This window comes from Mustela putorius, unplaced genomic scaffold, assembly GCF_011764305.1.
Source record: "Mustela putorius furo isolate JIRA1106 unplaced genomic scaffold, ASM1176430v1.1 tig00000242_pilon_pilon_pilon, whole genome shotgun sequence".
Taxonomy (NCBI): Eukaryota; Metazoa; Chordata; class Mammalia; order Carnivora; family Mustelidae; genus Mustela; species Mustela putorius.
The window spans coordinates 17,157,047-17,177,159 of NW_025421325.1; the positions used below are offsets into that span (position 1 = coordinate 17,157,047).

At 39.8% G+C, this 20,113-nt stretch overlaps 1 protein-coding gene across 4 annotated transcripts in view; it reads left to right on the forward strand.

The window, feature by feature from the left end:
- The window catches only part of EXTL3 (exostosin like glycosyltransferase 3), a 101,826-nt gene that overhangs the window by 49,798 nt on the left and 31,915 nt on the right, over nucleotides 1-20,113 (forward strand). For all 4 annotated transcript variants that reach the window (XM_013047147.2, XM_045078376.1, XM_004775149.3 and 1 more), the window contains 2 exons: nucleotides 13,099-13,198; nucleotides 14,778-17,406. In XM_013047147.2, the coding sequence (XP_012902601.1) occupies nucleotides 15,259-17,406 (2,148 nt within the window). In that variant the 5' untranslated portion in view covers nucleotides 13,099-13,198; nucleotides 14,778-15,258. The remainder of the gene's footprint in view (nucleotides 1-13,098; nucleotides 13,199-14,777; nucleotides 17,407-20,113) is intronic.

Here is a 20,113-nt window from a genome sequence, read left to right on the forward strand (position 1 = left end):
GGAATTGCATCCCTCTTACCAGGGGGCAAGCTCAGTATAAGCAACCCCAGATTGCTCTGTGTGTGTGGCTTTTGTTCTCTAAAATCTAAACTGGTTGATTTCAGCACCAATTTGGGGTATGAAAATTGCAGCTTCCCAATATCCAGCCCTGGAGCTGAAAGTTTGTACCCCTGACTCTTCAGTGTGCCCTCAGAGAAAAGCAATCACTCTTGTCTCCCTGGTTTCTGTCTGCATTCAGTGTTCAAGCAGCCTATGATAAAGCATTTTGTTTAGTTTTTTAAGATTTTATTTATTTTTTTGTCAGAGAGAGAGCACAAGGAGGCAGAGTGGCAGGCAAAGGCAGAGAGAGAAGCAGGCTTCCTGCTGAGCAAGGAGCCCGATGTAGGACTCAATCCCAGGACCCCAGGATCATGACCCGAGCTGAAGGCAGCCGATTAACTGACTGAGCCACCAAGGCGTCCCATGATCAAGTGTTTTTAATCTCAGGCATGTGCCCCGTTTCAATTCTCCAAACTTTATGGACTCTAGTGGTGCAAGCCAGTGCTGGTCTCCTGGGGGAGGGAATGGAGTCTTGCCATGGTCTTGCCTCTTGCTGGGCTCCTGCTTGCAGAGCAGTCACACGACTGGGCTTCGTTTTACAGTTTATGCCAACATTGAGCACAAAGTTCAAACCTGTGCTTACTACTTGTAGCTGGCTTCCCTGCTCCGATACTTGGAAACTCTGCCACACTCAGATAACCCCATTTTTTTGTGACCCCAGGTATCCTGAGATCACACTGTCGCACCTTGGATTCTTTGCCACCTGAGCGCCCTTCAGGCAGGGGCATCCCCTAATGGAGCAGACTTCTGAAAGTTCTGCTTTTGGTTCTCCACTGCTTATATCACTTTTTGAGACTTATAGAGGCTTCCTCCCCCTACAGTTTATCTTCTGATGATATATTGCCTCAGATTCACTTTTTCATACCTCCTAACTTGCAAAAATTGATTGCTTTTCTATTTGTAGAATTGCAGCAATTCTTTTCTCAGATTGCCAGTTGAGTTCACAGGTATTCAGAATGATTTGATAGCTATCTAGCTGAATTCCAGGAACCAGATAAAATGACTCTCCCCTACTCCTTCACCATCTTACCTCTCTCCCCAGTTTGCTAATATCATGTTGAAGTTTTTTGCATCTGTATTCATCAAGGATATTGACCTGTAACTTACTCCTTTTTTTTATTTTTTTTTTTTTGTGGTGGTGGTTCAGGCCAGTGTTTACTTACAGATTTTCTGCCTAGATGATCTATGCATTGATATAATTGGGAGTATTATTTTCCCTACATTATTGTATTATTGTCCATTTCTCCCTTTATATCCATTAATATTTGTTATTAATATTAAAACAACTCCTATGTTATATCCTCTTATCAGATTGACTCCTTTATCATTATGTAATGCCCTTCTGTGTGTGTGTGTGTGTATGTGTGTGTGTTGTGTGTTTTTAAGATTTTATTTATTTGTCAGAGAGAGAGAGAACACATAAGTGGGGGAGTGCAGGCAGAGGGAGAGGGAGAAGTAGGCTTCTTGCTGAGCAGGGAACCTGATGACTTGGGGCTCGATCCTAAGACCTTGGCATCATGAGCTGAGCCGAAGGCAGATGCCTAATTGACTGAGGCACCTAGGCGCCCTCCTTCTTTGTGTTTTGTTACAGTTTTTGTTTTATAGTTTGTTTTGTCTGATATAAGTATGGCTACTTCAGCTTTCTTTTCATTTACATTTGCATGGATATCTTTTTCTATCCCTTTACTCTCAGCCTTTGTGTGTCTTGAGATCTGGAGTCTTTTATAGGCAGCATATAGATGGATCTTTTTTTTTTAAATTTATTCACCCTATATCTTTTTTTTTTTTTTAAGATATTATTTATTTATTCGACAGATCACAAGTAGGCAGAGGCAGGCATAGAGAGAGGGGGAAGCAGGCTCCCTGCTGAGCAGAGAGCCCGATGTGGGGCTCGATCTCAGGACTGTGGGATCATGACCTGAGCTGAAGGCAGAGGCTTTAACCCACTGAGCCACCCAGGCACCCTTATATCTTCTGATTAGAGCATTTAGTCTCTTTACATTAAATTAATTATTGATAGATACGTGCTTATTGACATTTTGTTAATTGTTTTCTGGTTGTTTTTGTAACTCTTTTTGTCCCTTTCTTCTCTTTGTCCCTTTTCTTTTTTTTTTTTAAGATTTTTATTTGTTTATTTGACAGAGAGAGATCTGCAGGCAGAGAGGCAGACGACAGAGAGATAGAGAGATAGAGAGGAGGAAGCAGGCTCCCCGCTGAGCAGAGAGCCCGATGCGGGACTTGATCCCAGGACACTGAGATCATGACCTGAGCCGAAGGCAGAGGCTTTACCCCACTGAGCTACCGAGGCGCCCCATCTTTGTCCCTTTTCTTGTGGTTTGATGGTTTTCTTTAGTGTTATGTTTGGGTTCCTTTGTCTTTATTTTTTGTGTATCTTCTGTAGGTTTTGGTTTGTGGTTACTGTGAGGTTCATACATATTGATCTTTATATGTAGCTGATAGTCACTTAAGTTCAGACACATTATAAATTCTAAAAACGCTATGTTTTTACCCTTTACCCTGTTTTATGTTTTTTACTTCATACTTTATATGTTCATTTTTTATCCCTTAACTACTTATTGTAGTTATGGTTGATTTTCTTATTTCTAGTTATGGCCTTTTCTTTTCCACTTAAAGACTCCTTAACATTTCTTGTAAGGCCAGCTGGAGTAGCCTGTAGCATGTTGCACAGGAGCTGCCCTGGTGGGACACCTGGAGCTAGGGTGGGTTGGGGTCTGGAGTGTGCTGGGAGACCTTAGCACCCTAGCTAGAGCATGTATACCTTGCTCCTGTTCATGCTATCGAGGTGGAGAGGCTTCCTAGTGCCTCTGAACCCACAGAATTCGAGCAATTTTCCTCCTGTTTCGTGTATGCTCAAGAGTTAGTAAATGAGTTTCTTTCACGTGTGGTGTAGTTGCCCTTGAAGTCACTGTTTTCTCACTGTGCCCTGGGATACATGAATCACAGGCCCCTCAGTAATATAGCTCCCCACTGCAGGATGGTGTTTTGGGGTGGGATTCCTGTTGTTGCAGTGTTTCTGTCTCCTTCCGTTTTCTAAGCGTGTTCCCTCTTTTTTTTTTTTTTTTTTTTTTTTTTTTGGTGCAGAAGCTCTTTAATGAGCCCTCAATTCTTCTTCAGGAGGAATTGCTTTATATGTAGGTATAAATTCAGTGTGACCTTGGTAAGAGGTGAGTTCAGTGTCTTCTTACACTGCACTCTTGAACCACCAAAATTCTAATTCATGTTTTAAGATGATGATTCTGGTTGCTATGTATAGAATGCTTTGTAGGGGCAGGCTGACAAGCTAGGTGTTCACTGCTGGGCAGATGACAGAGAATAAGGCAGGTTATATTGTATTTGGAGTAAAGAAAATCTCTGGAGATTATTCCTTATTAGTGTTTCAGTGACATTTATTTCTATACACTAAGAACTTCATTGTCATTTTACAGAGAATGAAAGAAGAGATTCATTTTTCTTTTTACAGAAGAGATTCTGAGGGTTTTCTTTTTCTTTTGTGCTTGAAATAATTTAATTGTCTGTTTAGGAAAGAAAGTTCATGCTCTTGGACACTGACAATAGTTTTACTTTATTCTAATAAAAGGGATGGAACTTGATGGGAAAATTCTTTTGAATTATTGATTTCCATTTGTTTCTGTTTCCACCTGTGATCATGTAAGTTATTAGCACTAACAATATCAGATTTAGTATAGTAAGTCAGCAAATGACTTTAAAAAATTATTGTTTAGACTCTGTGTAATATATTTCAGAGTTTTAAATATGAGAAATTTCAAACATATGTAAATACAGACTACAGTATAATAAACTTCCATATATCCTCATCATGCAGTGTCAACAATAGTTAGCTCATGGTTAATCTTGTTTCATCTGTACCTCCAAACACACTTTACCACCCGCACTCATCCTGTTTATTTTTAAGCAAATTCTGGATAAATTGTTTTCTCTGTAAAAATCTCCGTATAGGGGCGCCTGGGGTGGCTCTGTTGTTAAGCATCTGCCTTATGCTCAGGTCATGATCCCAGGGTCCTGGGGTAGAGCCTTGCGTCGGGCTCCCTGCTCAGCGGGGAGCCTGCTTCTCCCTCTCCTTCAGCTGCTCCCCCAGCTTATGTTTCCTCTGTTGGTGTGTCTGTCAGATAAATAAGTAAAATCTTAAAAAAAAATAAAAATCTCAGTAAAATTCTAATAGGTAGGGTGTTTTTTTTTTTTTTTAAACAATTCAGTGTTTTAGTTTATTCCCTCTTTGAGCACATAAACAGGTAACCGTGTATGTGGATGGTTTGTCTTCGAATGTCAATTTATATGCTTCTTGTTCCAGTATAATTATCAAATATCAACCCTTTTCAGTTAAGAATGTCTCTGTTTGAATATTAAATTCTGTGGTCACCTAATATACATAAGGGAAGGCTTTTCATAGTTGTCAGCAAATACATTCATTTTATTTTTTTTAAATTTCATTTTATTTTAATTCCAGTATAGTTAGTATAAAGTGTTATATTAGTTTTTGGTATATAATAGTGTTTCACCAATTTTATACATCACCCAGTGTTCATCACAAAGAATGTACTCCTTAATCCCCATCACTTATTTCACCCACCCCCACCAGCCATCTCCCCACTGATAACCATCAATTTGTTCTCAATAGTTAAGGGTCTGTTTCTTGGCTTACCTCTTTCTTTTTCCTTTGATTGTTTTGTTTCTTAAATTCCACATCTGAGTGAAATCTCATATGGTATATGGTATTTGTCTTTCTCTGACTGGCTTATTTCACCTAGTATTATGCTCTTTAGCTCCATCCATGTCATTGCAAATGGCAAGATTTCATTCTTTTTTATGGCCAAATAATATTCCATTATATAGATATACACACACACCACATCTTCTTTATCCATTCGTCTATTGATGGGCACTTTGGCTGCTTCCATAATTTGGCTGTTTTAAATAATGCTGCTATAAACATATGGCTTCATGTATCCCTTTGAATCAGAATTTTTGTATTTTTTTGGTTAATACCCGATAGCATAATTAATGGACCGTTGGATAGTTCTATTTTTAACTTTCTGAGGAACTTCAATACTGTTTTCTACAGTGGCTGAACCAGTTTGTATTCCCACCAACTATGCAAGATGTTCCTTTTTCTCCACATCCTAATCAATATTTGTTGTTTCTTGTGTTGATTGTTACCATTCTGACTGGTGTGTGGTGATACTATAGTTTCAATTTGCATTTCCTTGATGATAAGTGATGTTGAGCATCTTTTCATGTGTTTGTTAGCTATCTGTATGTCTTCTTTGGGAAAATATCAGTTCATTACTTCTGCCCATTTTAAATTGGATTATCTGTTTTGGGGTGTTGATTTGTATAAGTTTTTTTTTTTTAATATATTTTGGATACTAACCCTGTATCATATATTTCATTTGCAGATAACCTCTCCTATTCCATAGGTTGCCTTTTAGTTTTGTTGATTGTTTCTCTTGGCTGTGCAGAAGCGTTTTATTTTGATAAAATCCCAATAGCTTATTTTTGCTTTTGTTTCCCTTGTCTCAGGATATATATCTAGAAAAATGTTGCAACAGTTGATGGTCAGAGACCTTACTGTCTGTACTCTCTTCTTAGATTTTATGGTTTCAAGGTCTCACATTTGGATTAGGTCTTAATCAATTTTGAGTTTATTTTTGTGGATGGTGTAAATAAGTGGTCCAGTTTCATTCTTTTGCGTGTTGCTGTCCAGTTTTCCCAACAACATTTGATCAAGAGTTTGTCTTCTTCCCATTGGATATTCTTTCCTGCTTTGTTGAAGATTAATTGACCATACAGTTGTGGGTTCATTTCTGGGTTTTTATGTTCTGTTCCATTGATCTATGTGTCTTGTTTTTGTGCCAGTTCCATACTGTTTTTATTGTTACAGCTTTGTAATGTAAGTTGAAGTCCGAAATTTTGATACCTCCAGCTTTGTTCCCCCCCCCCCCAACCACCCAAAATTGCTTTGGCAATTCAGGGTCTTTTATGGTTCCACATAAATTTTAGGATTTTTTTTTGGTCTAGTTCATGAAAATTACTGTTGGTATTTTGGTCGAGATTGCATTAAATGTGTAGATTGCGTTGGGTAGTATAAACATTTTAATAATACTCTTCCATTCCATGAGCATGGAGTATCTTTCCATTGCTTTATGTCATTTTTGTTTCTTTCATCAGTGTTTTATAGTTTTCAGAGTACAGGTCTTTCACCTCTTTGATTAGCTTTATTCCTAGTATCTTATTATTTTTGATGCAGTGATAAATGAGATTGTTTCTTAATTTGTCTTTCTGCTGCTTCATTATTGGTGTATAGAAATGCAACATATTTCTCTACATTTGTTTTGTATCTTGCAACTTTACTGAATTCATTTATCTGTTCTTGTAGTTTTTTGGTATAGTCTAGGGTTTTCTGTGTAGAGTAACATGTCATCTGCAAATAGTGAAAGTTCTACTTCTTCCTTACCAATTTGGATACCTTTTGTTTTTTGTCTGATTGCTGAGTCTAGAACTTCCAGTACTCTGTTGATAAGAGTGGACATCCTTGTCTTATTCCTGACCTTAGAGGAAAAGCTCTTGGTTTTTCGCCATTGACTATAACGTGAACTGTGAGTTTTTCATATATGCCTTTGTTATGTGAGGTATGTTCCCTCTAAACCTACTTTGTTGAGGACTTTTATCATTAATAGATGCTGTACTTTGTCAGATTTTTTCCTACATCTTTTGAGTTGATCATGTGGTTTTTGTGTTTTCTCTTATTGTTATGTATGATATTGATTGATTTGTGGATATTGAACCACCATTGCATACCAGGATTCAATCCTACTTGATTGTGGTGAATGATTTTTTTAATGTATTGTTGGATTCTGTTTACGAATATTTTGTGAGGATTTTTGCATTGATGTTCATCAAAGTTATTATGGCCTATAGTTCTCTCTCTCTCTCTTCCTCTCTCTTCTCTCTCTCTTCCTTTCTCTCTCTCTCTCTCTCTCTTTTTTTTTTTTTTTTTGATATCTTTATCTGCTTTTGGTATCAGGGTAATTAATGCTGGCCTCATACAGTGAATTTGGAGGTTTTCTTTCCTCTTCTACTTTATGGAATAGTTTGAGAAGAATCAGTATTAACTCTTCTTTAAATGTTTGGTAGAATTTGCCTGTGAAGCTGTCTGGTCATGGACTTTCATTCTTTGGGAATTTATTTATTTATTTTTGATTACTAATTTAATCTCCTTGCTGGTAATTGATCTATTCAAATTTTCTGTTTCTTCCTATTGAGTTTTGGTAGGCTATATGTTCTAGGAATATATCCATTTCCTCTAGGCTGTCCAATTCTTTGGTATTAGTATTTCATAATATTTTTTTAAAATTGTTTGCATTTCTGGGGCGCCTGGGTGGCTCAGTGGGTTAAGCCGCTGCCTTCGGCTCAGGTCATGATCTCATGGTTCTGGGATCGAGTCCCGCATCGGGCTCTCTGCTCAGCAGGCAGCCTGCTTCCTCCTCTCTCTCTCTGCCTGCCTCTCTGTCTACTTGTGATTTCTCTCTGTCAAATAAATAAATAAAATCTTTTAAAAAAAATAAATAAAATTGTTTGCATTTCTGTGATGTTGGTTTTTTCTCCTCTTTCATTTGTAATTTTATTTGATCCTTTTTTTTTTTTAAGTAATTTATTTTGGAGAGAGAGTAAGGGGAGGGGCAAAGGGAGAGGGAGAGAGAGAATTTTGGAGCAGATTCTACACTGAGCACATAGCCTGATGTGGGGCTTGAGCTCACAACACTGAGATCTTGATCTGAGTTGAAATCAAGAACCATATGCTTAACCAGATGAGCTATACAGGCACCCCCTCTTTGTTTTTTGAGGAGTCTGGGTAGAGGTTTATGAATTTTGCTGATCCTTTCAAAGAACCAGTTGCTGGTTTATGTATCTGTTCTACTGGGGGGGTTTTGTTTGTTTGTGTTTGTATCATTTATTTCTACTCTGATCTTAATTATTTCCTTCCATCTACTGGGTTTGGGTTTTGTTTGTTTTTTTTCTAGCTCCATTAGATGTAAGTTTAGGTGGTTCATGTGATATTTTTCTTCATTAGGTATGTTTATATTTTTGTAAACTTCCCTCCTTTTTTGCTTTTGCTGCATTCCAAAGGTTTTGGACCCCATGTTTTTTCATTTTCATTTGTTCTGGTGTACTTTTTGATTTCTCCTTTGTGCTCTTGATTGACCCTTTAATTGTTTAGTAACATGTTATTTAACCTCCATGTATTTGTGGTCTTTCCAGATTTTTTTGTGGTTGGTTTCTAGTTGTAGTGCTGTGGTCAGAGAAGATGCATGTTATGATTTCAGTCCTTTTCAGTTTGTTGAGACTTGTTTTTTGGCCTCATATATGATCTGTTCTGGAGAATATTCCATGTACATTTGAAAAGAATGTGTATTCTGTGTTTTAGGGTGTAATGTTCTAAATATATTTGTTAAATCCTCTTGATCTGGTGTCATTCAAAGCTATTTTTCCTTGTTGATTTTCTGATTGGGTGATCTGTCAGTTGATGTAAATGAGGTGTTAAAGTCCTCTACTATTATTGGGGCACTGGCTGGCTCAGTTGGTAGAAAATGTGACTCTTGATCTCAGGGTTGTGTGTTCAAGCCCCATGCTGGGTGTAGATTTTGCTGAAAAATAAATAAGTAAATAAATAAGCAAGTAAGTAAATTTCCCTACTATTATTACATTAGTATTGATTAGGTTTTTTGTTTGTAATTAACTGTTTATACATATGAGTACTCTCATATTGGGTGGATAAATATTTACTATTTTTGTATCTTTTTGGATTGTCCTCTTTATTATTATATATTGCCCCCCCCCTTTTTGGGATGAAATTAACTTTTTTAAAAATTTCTTTTCAGTGTAACAGAATTCATTGTATATGCTCCACACCCAGTGCTCCATGCGCCATGCGATATGTGCCCTCTATAATTCCCACCACCTGGCTCCCCTGACCTCCCACCCCCCGCCCCTTCAAAACCCTCAGATTGTTTTTCATAGTCCATAGTCTCTCATGGTTCATCTCCCCTTCCAATTTCCCTCAACCCCCTCTCCTCTCCATCTCCCCATGTCCTCCTTGTTATTGGTTATGCTCTACAAATAAGTGAAACCATATGATAATTGACTCTCTCTGCTTGACTTATTTCACTCAGCATAATCTCTTCCAGTCCCGTCCATGTTGCTACAAAAGTTGGGTAATCATCCTTTCTGATGGAGGCATAATACTCCATAGTGTATATGGACCATGTCGTCTTTATCCATTCATCCGTTGAAGGGCATCTTGGTTCTTTCCACAGTTTGGCGACCATGGTATAGTGCCCTTTTTTGTCTGTTGTTATAGTCTTTGTTTTAAAATCTGTTTTGTCTGATGTGGGTATTGCTACTCCAGCTTTCTTTTGATATCATTTCCATGATAAATGTTTCTCCATTCCTTCACTTTCAGTCTGCAGGTGTTTTTAGGTCTTAAATGAGTCTCCTGTAAGCAGCATATGGGTGGGTCTTGTTTTTTTACTCACTCTGTCACTGTATGTCTTTCGATTGGAGCAATTAGTCCACTTACAGTCAAAATAATTATTGATAGGGACACCTGGGGGCTCAGTTGGCTAAGCGTCCAACTCTTGATTTCCGCTCAGGTCATGATGTCAGCCCCACATTGGGCTCAGTGCACAGTGAGGAGCTGGCTTGAGGATTTTTCTCATCCCCCTCTGCCCCTACTCTGCACGCTTGTGTCTGTACTTGCACACTCTCTCCCCCTCTCTCTAAAATAAATCTTAAAAAAAAAAAAGTAATTATTGACAGATGCACATTTATTACTGTTTTAGTCCTAGTGTTGTGATTGTTTCTGAAGTTTTTCTCTGAGCCTTTTCTTTCTCTTTTATGGCTAACTAGTTTACCTTAGTGTTATTTTGGGATTCCTTTCTCTATTCTTTGTTTATCTATTAGTAGTTTTTGATTTGTGGTTACCATTAGGTCCATTTATTTATACTTAAAAAAAGATTTTTATTTATTGATTTGTTAGAGAGAGCACAAGCAGGGGGAGCGGCAGGCAGAGGGAGAACAGGCTCTCTGCTGAGCAGGGAGCCCAATGTGGGACTTGATCTCAGGATACTGGGATCATGACCTGAGCTGAAGGCAGACGCTTAAGCAACTGAGCCACCCCGGCATCCTTACCTTTAGGTTTATTGATAACATCTTTTGCATATGTCAGTCTATATTAAGTTGATGATCATTTAAATTGGAACCATTCTTTACTCCTTTCCTCCCCACATTTTAAGTATATGGTGTATACTCCGAATCCTTTTATTTTGTGAGTTCCTTAACTGAATTTTTACAGAAATACTCATTTTTTTTAACACTTATGTTTCCTAGAATCATACTATCATTTTTGGTCTTTCCTTTCTTCTCAAGGAATCCTCTTTAATATTTCTAGCAGGGCTGGTTTAGTGGTCATGAACTCCTTTAATTTTTGTTTCTCTGAGAAACTCTTTATCTCCCCTTGTATTCTGGATGATAGCCTTGCTGTTTAGAGTATTCATGGCTGGATAGAGTATTCTTGGCTGGAGGTTTTCCCCATTTAGTACTTAGAATATATCATGCCACTCCATCTGGCTTTCAAAGTTCTGAAAAATCGAATGACAGCTTTATGGAGTTTCCCTTCTGTTTCTGTTTTCTGTTGTCTTGCTGCTTTAAATTTTTTTTCTTGATCACTACATTTTGCCATTTTAATTATAGTATCTCTTGATGTGGATTCTCTTGACTTTGTTGGGGGTTCTCTGTACTTACTGGATCTGGATATCTTTGCTTCTCCAGATGAGGAAAGTTTTCAGCTCTTATTTATTCAAATAAATTTTCTGTCCCCTTTTCTGTCTGTTCTTTTGGGATCCCTGTGATACAAGTGTGATTTTGTTTGATTGAGTCACTAAGTTCCCTAAATCTGTTTGCATTTTCATAGCTCTTTTTTCTCTCTTTTGTTCAGCTTGATTACTTTCCATTATTCTGCCTTCTGTGTCACTCATTTGTTCCTTTGCTTCTTCCAGCCTGCTGTTCATTCCATCAAGGGTGTTTCTTGTTTCTTTTATTGAGCCCTTTACCTCTGCTATGGTATTCCTTATCTCTGTATTAATCCTCCTGGTGATGCTTTCCACTCTTTTCCCAAGTTCAGTGACTGTTTTTCTTTTTTTTTTTTTTTTTAAACATTTTATTTATTTATATGACAGACAGAGATCACAAGTAGGCAGAGAGGCAGGCATAGAGAGAGAGAGGAGGAAGCAGGCTCCCTGCTGAGCAGAGAGCCCGATGCGGGACTCGATCCCAGGACCCTGAGATCATGACCTGAGCCGAAGGCAGCGGCTTAACCCACTGAGCCACCCAGGCGCCCTCAGTGACTGTTTTTCTGATCATTACTTTAAATTCCCTATCAGACATCTTACTTATATCTGTTTCACTTATATCTCTTATATCTGGCTGTGGCCTTGTCCTGTTCTTTCCTCTAGGACACATACCTCTGTCATCTCATTTTTTCTAGGTCCTGTGCCTATTTCTCTGTGTTAGGAAGATAGTTCAGTCTTTTATTCTTGACAGTAATGGCCTTATGAAGAAATTGGTCTAGTACTGCCCTACAGTGTAGTGTCCCCAGTTCCCCAGGGTCTGGCACTTCAGGGACTGTCTCCATTGTGTGCTGCCTTCTCTCTCCTGTTGTGTTCTGGTTACTTTATCCTTTAGGCCAGTCATCTGCAGAGACTGTCTTTGCCTGTTGTGAGCAATGTTTAGTCTCTGGCCTGAATGTGATGAGTTTTTACTAAATGTGCTCTCATCTGCTTGTGAAATAAGACCTGTTGCCACTGTTGCCTGAACTCAGGCCCTACAAAACTCCCAAGTTGGGAGATGTGGTGTGGGAAGGAGGTTGTGCCAGTCTTTAGGGGTAGGGAGCCCACTGTGCTGGGATTGAGGCAAGCCTGAAGGGAGTACCAGTTCAGCTCAGTGGGTGCGGTGGGGCTTGCTATAAGCGAGTTAAGCAGTGAGGGGTGTGCTGGTTCCGCAGGTGACCTGGTGCTCATGCTGAGTGGCAGGGGCCGGGGGTGGTGGTGCAGGCCAGTTCCTTCATTTCTGGAGAGGTCTCTCTGCAAACACTGCCATTTAGATGAGCAAATAATCTCCCCACTGTGTGCCCCAGATGCTCTTCAGATTGTTGTTTCCATGGGCTCTTCACCCTGCCTTCTCTCCAAGAACAGTCCCAGTGCCCACTAGGTTCTCCTTGAGCCAAGCCTGCAGACTTTTAGAACTCTAGGCTTTAAGTTCCACTGTTAGCAAGAACTCATGAAATTTGACCCCTCTTGGTTTCCAAGCCATTGCTATGGGAATCTGTGTTCCACATGTGGGTGCTAGTCTGTCTCTTGCCCTTTTTCGCCACGGTGGCTCACTGCTCACTGTAGGGGCCAGGATCCACTTCTCTCCCAAACCATGTCTCTGCACTTCATACCTTCTTCGTATGGGTTTTTCTCTACCTTTAGTTGTGGAGTTTGTTCTGCCAGTCTTCCCGTCAGTTTCTGATTTCTGGTGTTTTGGGATGATTTGGTAGTTATCTAGTTGAGTTCAAGGGACGATGAGGCAAGCCTAGGGTTCTTCTATTCCCAAAGCATCTTCTCCCTTTAGTAAATACATTGTTTAATAGCACCTTTAGTTTATGAGTATTTTTCTTTCTTTCTTTTGTTCTTTGATTTTATTTACTTATTTGACAGAGAAGGCACAAGTAGGCAGAGCGGCCAACAAAGGGAGAGGGAGAAGCAGGCTCTCGGCCGAGCAGAAAACCCAACACGGGGCTCAATCACAGGACCCTGGGATCATGACTTGTGCCAAAGGCATAAGCTTAACTGTCTGAGCCACCCAGGCTGCCCAGTATTGAGTGTTTTTCTAATGGCATGTCACTTTTCTATTTTCTATCAGGAGAGCAAGCCCTGGGACCTGGAGTTCACTATTTCAAGAAACTGTATACTGAAGTAAAATGCTGCATGAGTTAGAAAAAGAAAGGATCCAGAAACACATGGTAAGGAGGGAATGAATCAACTGAATTTCCTTGAGTATGAATTCCTTTATTTCCTCCATTTCTTCTTTCTTTGTTATAATCTGATTGTAAGGTGCAGAGAGTATTTTTTTGGAAACAGAGAGATTGTTAACATTTGAATTAGAAGGATAGTGCTTTAGAAATACTGACTTAACATTCTCTGGGGTATTTGCTTATTAGTTGTTAATTATCCAAGGTTTGATCCACCAAATTTAATCACAAATTTTTTGTGATCAATAGTTTGGTTTTCTGTTGTCTGTATCTCTTGTTCTACTTACTCAAGCCTTTTATTAATATTGGCAACTTTTTTTGTTTAAAGGAGAGAGAACTGTATCCAGACTTTATTAATTTTATACCAAACAAGGAAGCTAGAGAGGATTGTGAAATGAGACCTGTTGATGGGTTATGTACATTATCCTACCTTGTAGTAATATCCTTGCTGTTCATTTAAATCTTATATCTTAGCTTAAAGGAGGTTCCCTCAAAGATTATTTTGCATTCTACCTTCTCCCAGCTATACTGAACATGTCTCAGACGTGTCAAAAGTATGATAAATACTTTTTGGAGAAAATGAATGGAAGAAATTGGGAGTATTCTTTGGCACAGAATATTAGGAGTTCAGTTCTACATTTGTTAAGTTTGAGATGAAAGAAGTGAAAAGCTTTTGTAGCTTTAAAGTTGGTAAATGAACAGGAGTGGGAATGTTGTTTTAAGATTTATTAGCTGAAAGTATCCTAACATCCTCTGTCCTTTCTTGTCATAGCAACACAATATATTGTTTCTGTCTCAGTACACTTGTCTCATTTTGGGAGATTAGGAAACTGAGGTATAAAGTTTGATAGCAAATCTGTCTCCAAAGGAGAAGAAATAATGGCCCTCATTTCTAAGTATAGTAGTCTTTCTAAAAGACCAAATTACTATTTATATTTTAAGAAGGAGCACATGATGTCTGCTAGCAGAAGATAAATGAGAAGCAACCTGGGAAATACATTTTGTCTCTGGATTAATGCACCTACTACTGGGTAGAGATCAAAAGAATTCTCGTTTCAGCTCTGAATATAAAACATTGAGCTTCCCAGAGTCTTTTTTTTTTTTTTTTCTAAGTAATTCAAAAAGAGACTCATCTTAGGAGTAGAACTGGCTATCAAGGCTGGATAAGGTGGTGTTTCTCGATCTAAAGATGCTGCTTCAGTCTTGAATAAAAATTGTTGCAGACATCTTTGCACTCTGTTGAATGTGGTTGATCTTCATTTTATAGAGCTCTAATTCTGATTTATATCCAGTTAAATAGGAGGAAGGGGTATGTATATCTGTGTGTATAAAATCTGAGGCTATTTTTGGACACTTATCCTTATCCATTTCTTATTAACCACAAGGAAAATATCCATACCGAAGGCAACTACACTGAACTTCAAATGTTCTATGAGACACATGCCCAATGTTCCAGCTGTTCCTTTACCTTTTAAGATAGAAGCATTTTCTAGAAACATGAGGGAAGGCGGGGTTGTTGGACATAATCTTTTCAAGACTGACATGGTTTTTTTTTTTTTTTTTTTTGCAGGCCTGATTGTTGGCAATGACATCGATAAGAGGCTGGCATTTCTTTCTGTTCTAACCAGCTACTTTATAACTGTGAATAGTAACTATGTGTATTTGTTGGTCAGCAAAATTGAGGAACAAGAGCTATGGCAGTTGAAAAAGTCTGTCTGATTCCAGGTTATTTTTCCTGGCTTTCATCATCAGGGACCTTCTCCTTTTCATCTCATCAACAATGTGGTACCTTTTACCATTCGTTAAAGAGTAAGGACATGTCCACTGGTCAGCAATCAGAACTTAAAATCTGCTGGAATAAGGTCAGAGACCATTTCAGTTACAGCTGAGGAAAATGAAATTTCCATTTTATTCCGTGCCTTGTAGAGGGAGCACACTAACTCTTAACAGAAAGGTGTGAGTGAAAAGAGATTGAGTTTGTTTACTAGAAACTCATGGTTATGGCGAGTGACCCAACGTGACTAGAGGGGGCAAAAGCCACACAGGAACTCATGACGGGCTATACCATGTTGCGGAATGGGGGAGTGGGGAATGGAGGTCAAACCTGTATGTTACGGTGGTCCAACCGGATCCGACTCACATGGCTCAGTTTTACGCTCTTCATTATTCTGGTTTTCTTCCCCCTCATTGCTCACTATTATCTCACCACTCTGGATGAGGCTGATGAGGCCGGCAAGCGAATTTTTGGCCCAAGGGCTGGTAACGAACTCTGCGAGGTAAAGCACGTGCTGGATCTTTGCCGGATTCGTGAGTCTGTGAGTGAGGAGCTCTTGCAGCTGGAAGCCAAGCGGCAAGAGCTGAACAGTGAAATTGCCAAGCTGAATCTGAAGATTGAAGCCTGTAAGAAGAGTATTGAGAATGCCAAGCAGGACCTGCTTCAGCTCAAGAATGTCATTAGCCAGACTGAGCACTCGTATAAAGAGCTGATGGCTCAGAATCAGCCCAAACTTTCTCTGCCTATCCGGCTCCTTCCAGAGAAGGACGATGCTGGTCTTCCTCCCCCAAAGGTCATACGGGGATGCCGGCTTCACAATTGTTTTGATTATTCTCGTTGTCCTCTCACCTCCGGTTTTCCAGTCTATGTGTATGACAGTGACCAGTTTGCCTTTGGCAGCTACCTGGATCCCTTAGTCAAGCAGGCTTTTCAAGCTACAGCACGAGCCAATGTATATGTTACAGAAAATGCAGACATTGCCTGCCTTTATGTGATATTAGTGGGAGAAATACAGGAGCCAGTACTTCTTCGGCCTGCCGAACTTGAGAAGCAGCTCTATTCCCTACCACATTGGCGGACAGATGGACACAACCATGTCATCATCAATCTGTCGCGGAAGTCAGATACACAGAACTTACTATATAATGTCAGTACAGGCCGTGCCATGGTGGCTCAGTCTACTTTCTATGCTTCCCAATACAGACCTGGCTTTGATTTGGTAGTGTCGCCACTAGTTCATGCCATGTCGGAGCCCAACTTCATGGAAATCCCACCACAGGTGCCAGTTAAACGGAAATATCTTTTCACCTTCCAGGGTGAGAAGATTGAATCACTGAGGTCCAGCCTTCAAGAGGCCCGCTCCTTTGAAGAAGAAATGGAAGGTGACCCCCCAGCTGACTATGATGATCGAATCATTGCCACCTTAAAGGCTGTACAGGACAGCAGGCTAGATCAGGTCCTGGTAGAATTTACTTGCAAAAACCAGCCGAAGCCCAGTCTGCCTACCGAGTGGGCACTGTGTGGTGAGCGTGAGGACCGCTTGGAATTGCTGAAGCTTTCCACCTTTGCCCTCATTATCACTCCTGGGGACCCTCACTTGGTTATTTCATCTGGGTGTGCAACACGGCTCTTTGAAGCCCTGGAAGTCGGTGCTGTCCCAGTTGTGCTGGGGGAGCAGGTACAGCTTCCTTACCAGGACATGCTGCAATGGAATGAGGCTGCCCTGGTGGTACCCAAGCCACGCGTTACTGAGGTTCATTTTCTGTTACGAAGCCTCTCAGATAGTGATCTGCTGGCTATGCGGCGGCAAGGCCGCTTTCTCTGGGAGACTTACTTCTCAACCGCTGACAGTATTTTTAATACCGTGCTGGCTATGATTAGGACTCGCATACAGATCCCAGCTGCTCCCATCCGGGAAGAGGCAGCCGCTGAGATCCCCCATCGGTCAGGCAAGGCGGCTGGAACTGACCCTAACATGGCCGACAACGGGGACCTGGACCTGGGGCCAGTAGAGACGGAGCCACCTTATGCCTCACCCAAATACCTCCGCAACTTTACGTTGACTGTCACTGATTTTTACCGCAGCTGGAACTCTGCTCCAGGGCCTTTCCATCTGTTCCCCCACACACCCTTTGACCCTGTGTTGCCCTCAGAAGCCAAATTCTTGGGCTCAGGGACTGGATTTCGGCCTATTGGTGGTGGAGCTGGGGGCTCTGGCAAGGAGTTTCAGGCAGCACTTGGAGGGAATGTTCCACGAGAGCAGTTCACAGTGGTGATGTTGACCTATGAGCGGGAGGAAGTACTTATGAACTCTCTAGAGAGACTGAATGGCCTCCCTTACCTGAACAAGGTAGTGGTGGTATGGAATTCGCCCAAGCTACCGTCGGAGGACCTTCTGTGGCCTGACATTGGCGTCCCTATCATGGTAATAGAAAAATGAGCAGTTTGTTTTACTGCATGAGATAGTGTTTCACTTGTAATCCCTTTTCCAAATATATATAATGTAAGTCTTTGTAGATACATTTTTTTTTAAACTATACAGATTTTCTTTCCCTGTGGAATTTGTACTTGCTTCTTTTTCAGTCCTTTCAGGCTTTGCCAGTTCCATCTCTGCTACTCACTTCCTAAATCTCCTAAGACTCTCCAAAACTGAAATCAATATTGGCCCCATGAAGATTTACAAAAGCCCTTCAGTTACCCTGTTGATGTCTTCCATGTCATAACAAAGATGTTCATGCAAATGATGATGACAAAACTAATGCTTAGGAAGTGCGTATGACCCAGGCAGTGTAATTTAGGATTTATAAACTTACATCATTATTATGGTTTCTTCTCCTTATCTCTATGGAAACTGAGGCTTCAAGAGGTTAACTCTTTTGCCCAAGGTCATAATCATGACAAGTCATAGACAAACTGAGCTTCAGTGTTGTCTGATTGCAGAAGCTGCAGCTTTAATCACCTTCCATACTTAGCAAGAAGACTATTTATCAGAATATTGTAGAGGTTTTTTGGAAGATTGGAGTTGGGTTTTGAAATATTTGGGAGTTGGAGGTCCTGGTCTCTCAGAGTTCTTTCTGTCATGATTTGGATGCCATATTTTACAGGAAAGATAATGGTAGGATAGGGCTTTAGTTCTGAGGACTTTGTTGTTTATCCACCTTTTGGCATGAATTTAGCAATCTAGAAGATTACCTATTTATCTTAAATGTGAGGCCTTAGAGCACGTCATAAGCAAACAAACTGCCCCTATTTATCCTGTGGCACAGATACATTTCAGAAAAAGGTAGCAAGGACAGGCAGAAGTTCCCATGGGCCCTGCATTATTAGAAGGTTGCTAAAGAAAATTAATGTAGTTTTTAGGAAGAATCTGTTTAGAAGGGGAATATTTGTGCCAGACTGGTTTTTAAAATTGTATCAGTAAGAAACTGATTCATGTGAAATATTTCCTGAGCAGCAGCATGGTATAATAGGGCAGTATGAATTTTGGAGTAATAGAGACCTGGGATTAAGTAGTCAGTTTTGTGATCTTTGATGAGTTAACTTCTTTGAATTAAGGCTTAGAGAGGAAAATAAAATAATACAAATAAGGAATCTAGAAAGGTACCCAGTAACTGTTTGACTCCTACTTATCCCTTTATGTCTAAGAAGATGGAAGGCAGTATGGATATGCTGCCTGTGTTATGAACAACTTTAATTCACTTCACTGGTAAAGGCCTTGTCTGTCCTCTGCATAATTTCCCTTTGTGTTGTAGCTGTTACCATTTACCTTCTCCTGTACAAATCTTTGTTTTAAATTTTTTTCAACCACTGCTAGTCTTTTCTTTTCTTAAATTTTAATTGAATTTATAATCTGAGGCTCTTCAAACTATGTGGGGTTCTAAAAACTTTTGATTCCAGAATTTATCTTGTATATTAAGAAAAGTGTTGTGAATGGGAAGATTTCTTTATAGATTTCTTTCTGAATAAATTTCACTTTTTTCTTTCTCCGTTACAACTTTTTAAGTGTCACTGAAATTTAAAAAAAAGAAAGCATTTGCTCTATGAAAGGTGGATGCTGCTCAAATACAATAATAAAGCGGCTTTTGTTTGCCATTTTTCCCGAGTTTTCTTTGAATTTGGTATGGATGTAGAGAAGCCGACACCACCTTGTTAACAGTGACTGAAATTTGTTAGAGAACTTACCAGAACTAATCCTTTCTTTTAACTCTGGTGGGAAATAAGTAGTCCTCTTTGATTACTGGGTAGCTCATTGCCATAATACAATGCCTAGTTGGAAAATGCCAGAAACTTTCCAAATGGGAGGCCATTCTGAATAGCTTACTCACATTAGCGGTACCGGTGTTTTTTAGTTCTTCTGAAAAAGAAGAAACAGTTTCAAGCTGGAGAAAACACTGTATTCTCTAAATATTTTGACTTCATTTTCTATTTAAGAGAGGCAGGGTTTTTTGGGGGGGGGGTGGCAGTGGTTGAATTGCTGGCCTCTTAGCATGGAGCCAACATTACCAGGCATTGAGACTAGGAGGGACTGGCAGCTCTCTCCCCTCTGGAGAAATGGCACTATAATGAGATGTCGTGGAGTAGTTTTGCTACCCGGGATGCAGATGTACCTTATCCATTATGTTATAATTAACAGGTCCTTATAAACTTAGCAGTAGGGTGATTCCCAGGCAATCGCTCAGATTCCAGTCCTTCAGAGAAAATGATTTGAAGTCAGCATTTTTGAATCAACCCAGGAACCCCACATACCATTTCGGAAAACGATGGACAATTTGTGCTTCTCTTGTGCTCAGGTTCTTATCTAAGCATTAGGCATAAATGCTAAATATCTGTGGGCTATGAAATCTATTGAGCCCTAGGTTTTTGGTAGAGAGGGATTGTCTTAGGGGTGCCTACTGGTATTTGTATATTAAAATTCCTCATTCTTGTCTATTATTTAGATAACAAGGGAAACTGAATTAGATATGGCTTAGAGTATATGTGACCTTTACTGCTACCAGCCTTGGATACTCTTGCCCCAATTACTTTAATTCTCATCAGTTCAAATAGGATAGGGCCTGGACTCCACTCAGAGAGATGGAAGAAGTGCCATTAGTTGAAGTAGCTGTCAGAATGGTGTGGGGCTGCTGAACAGA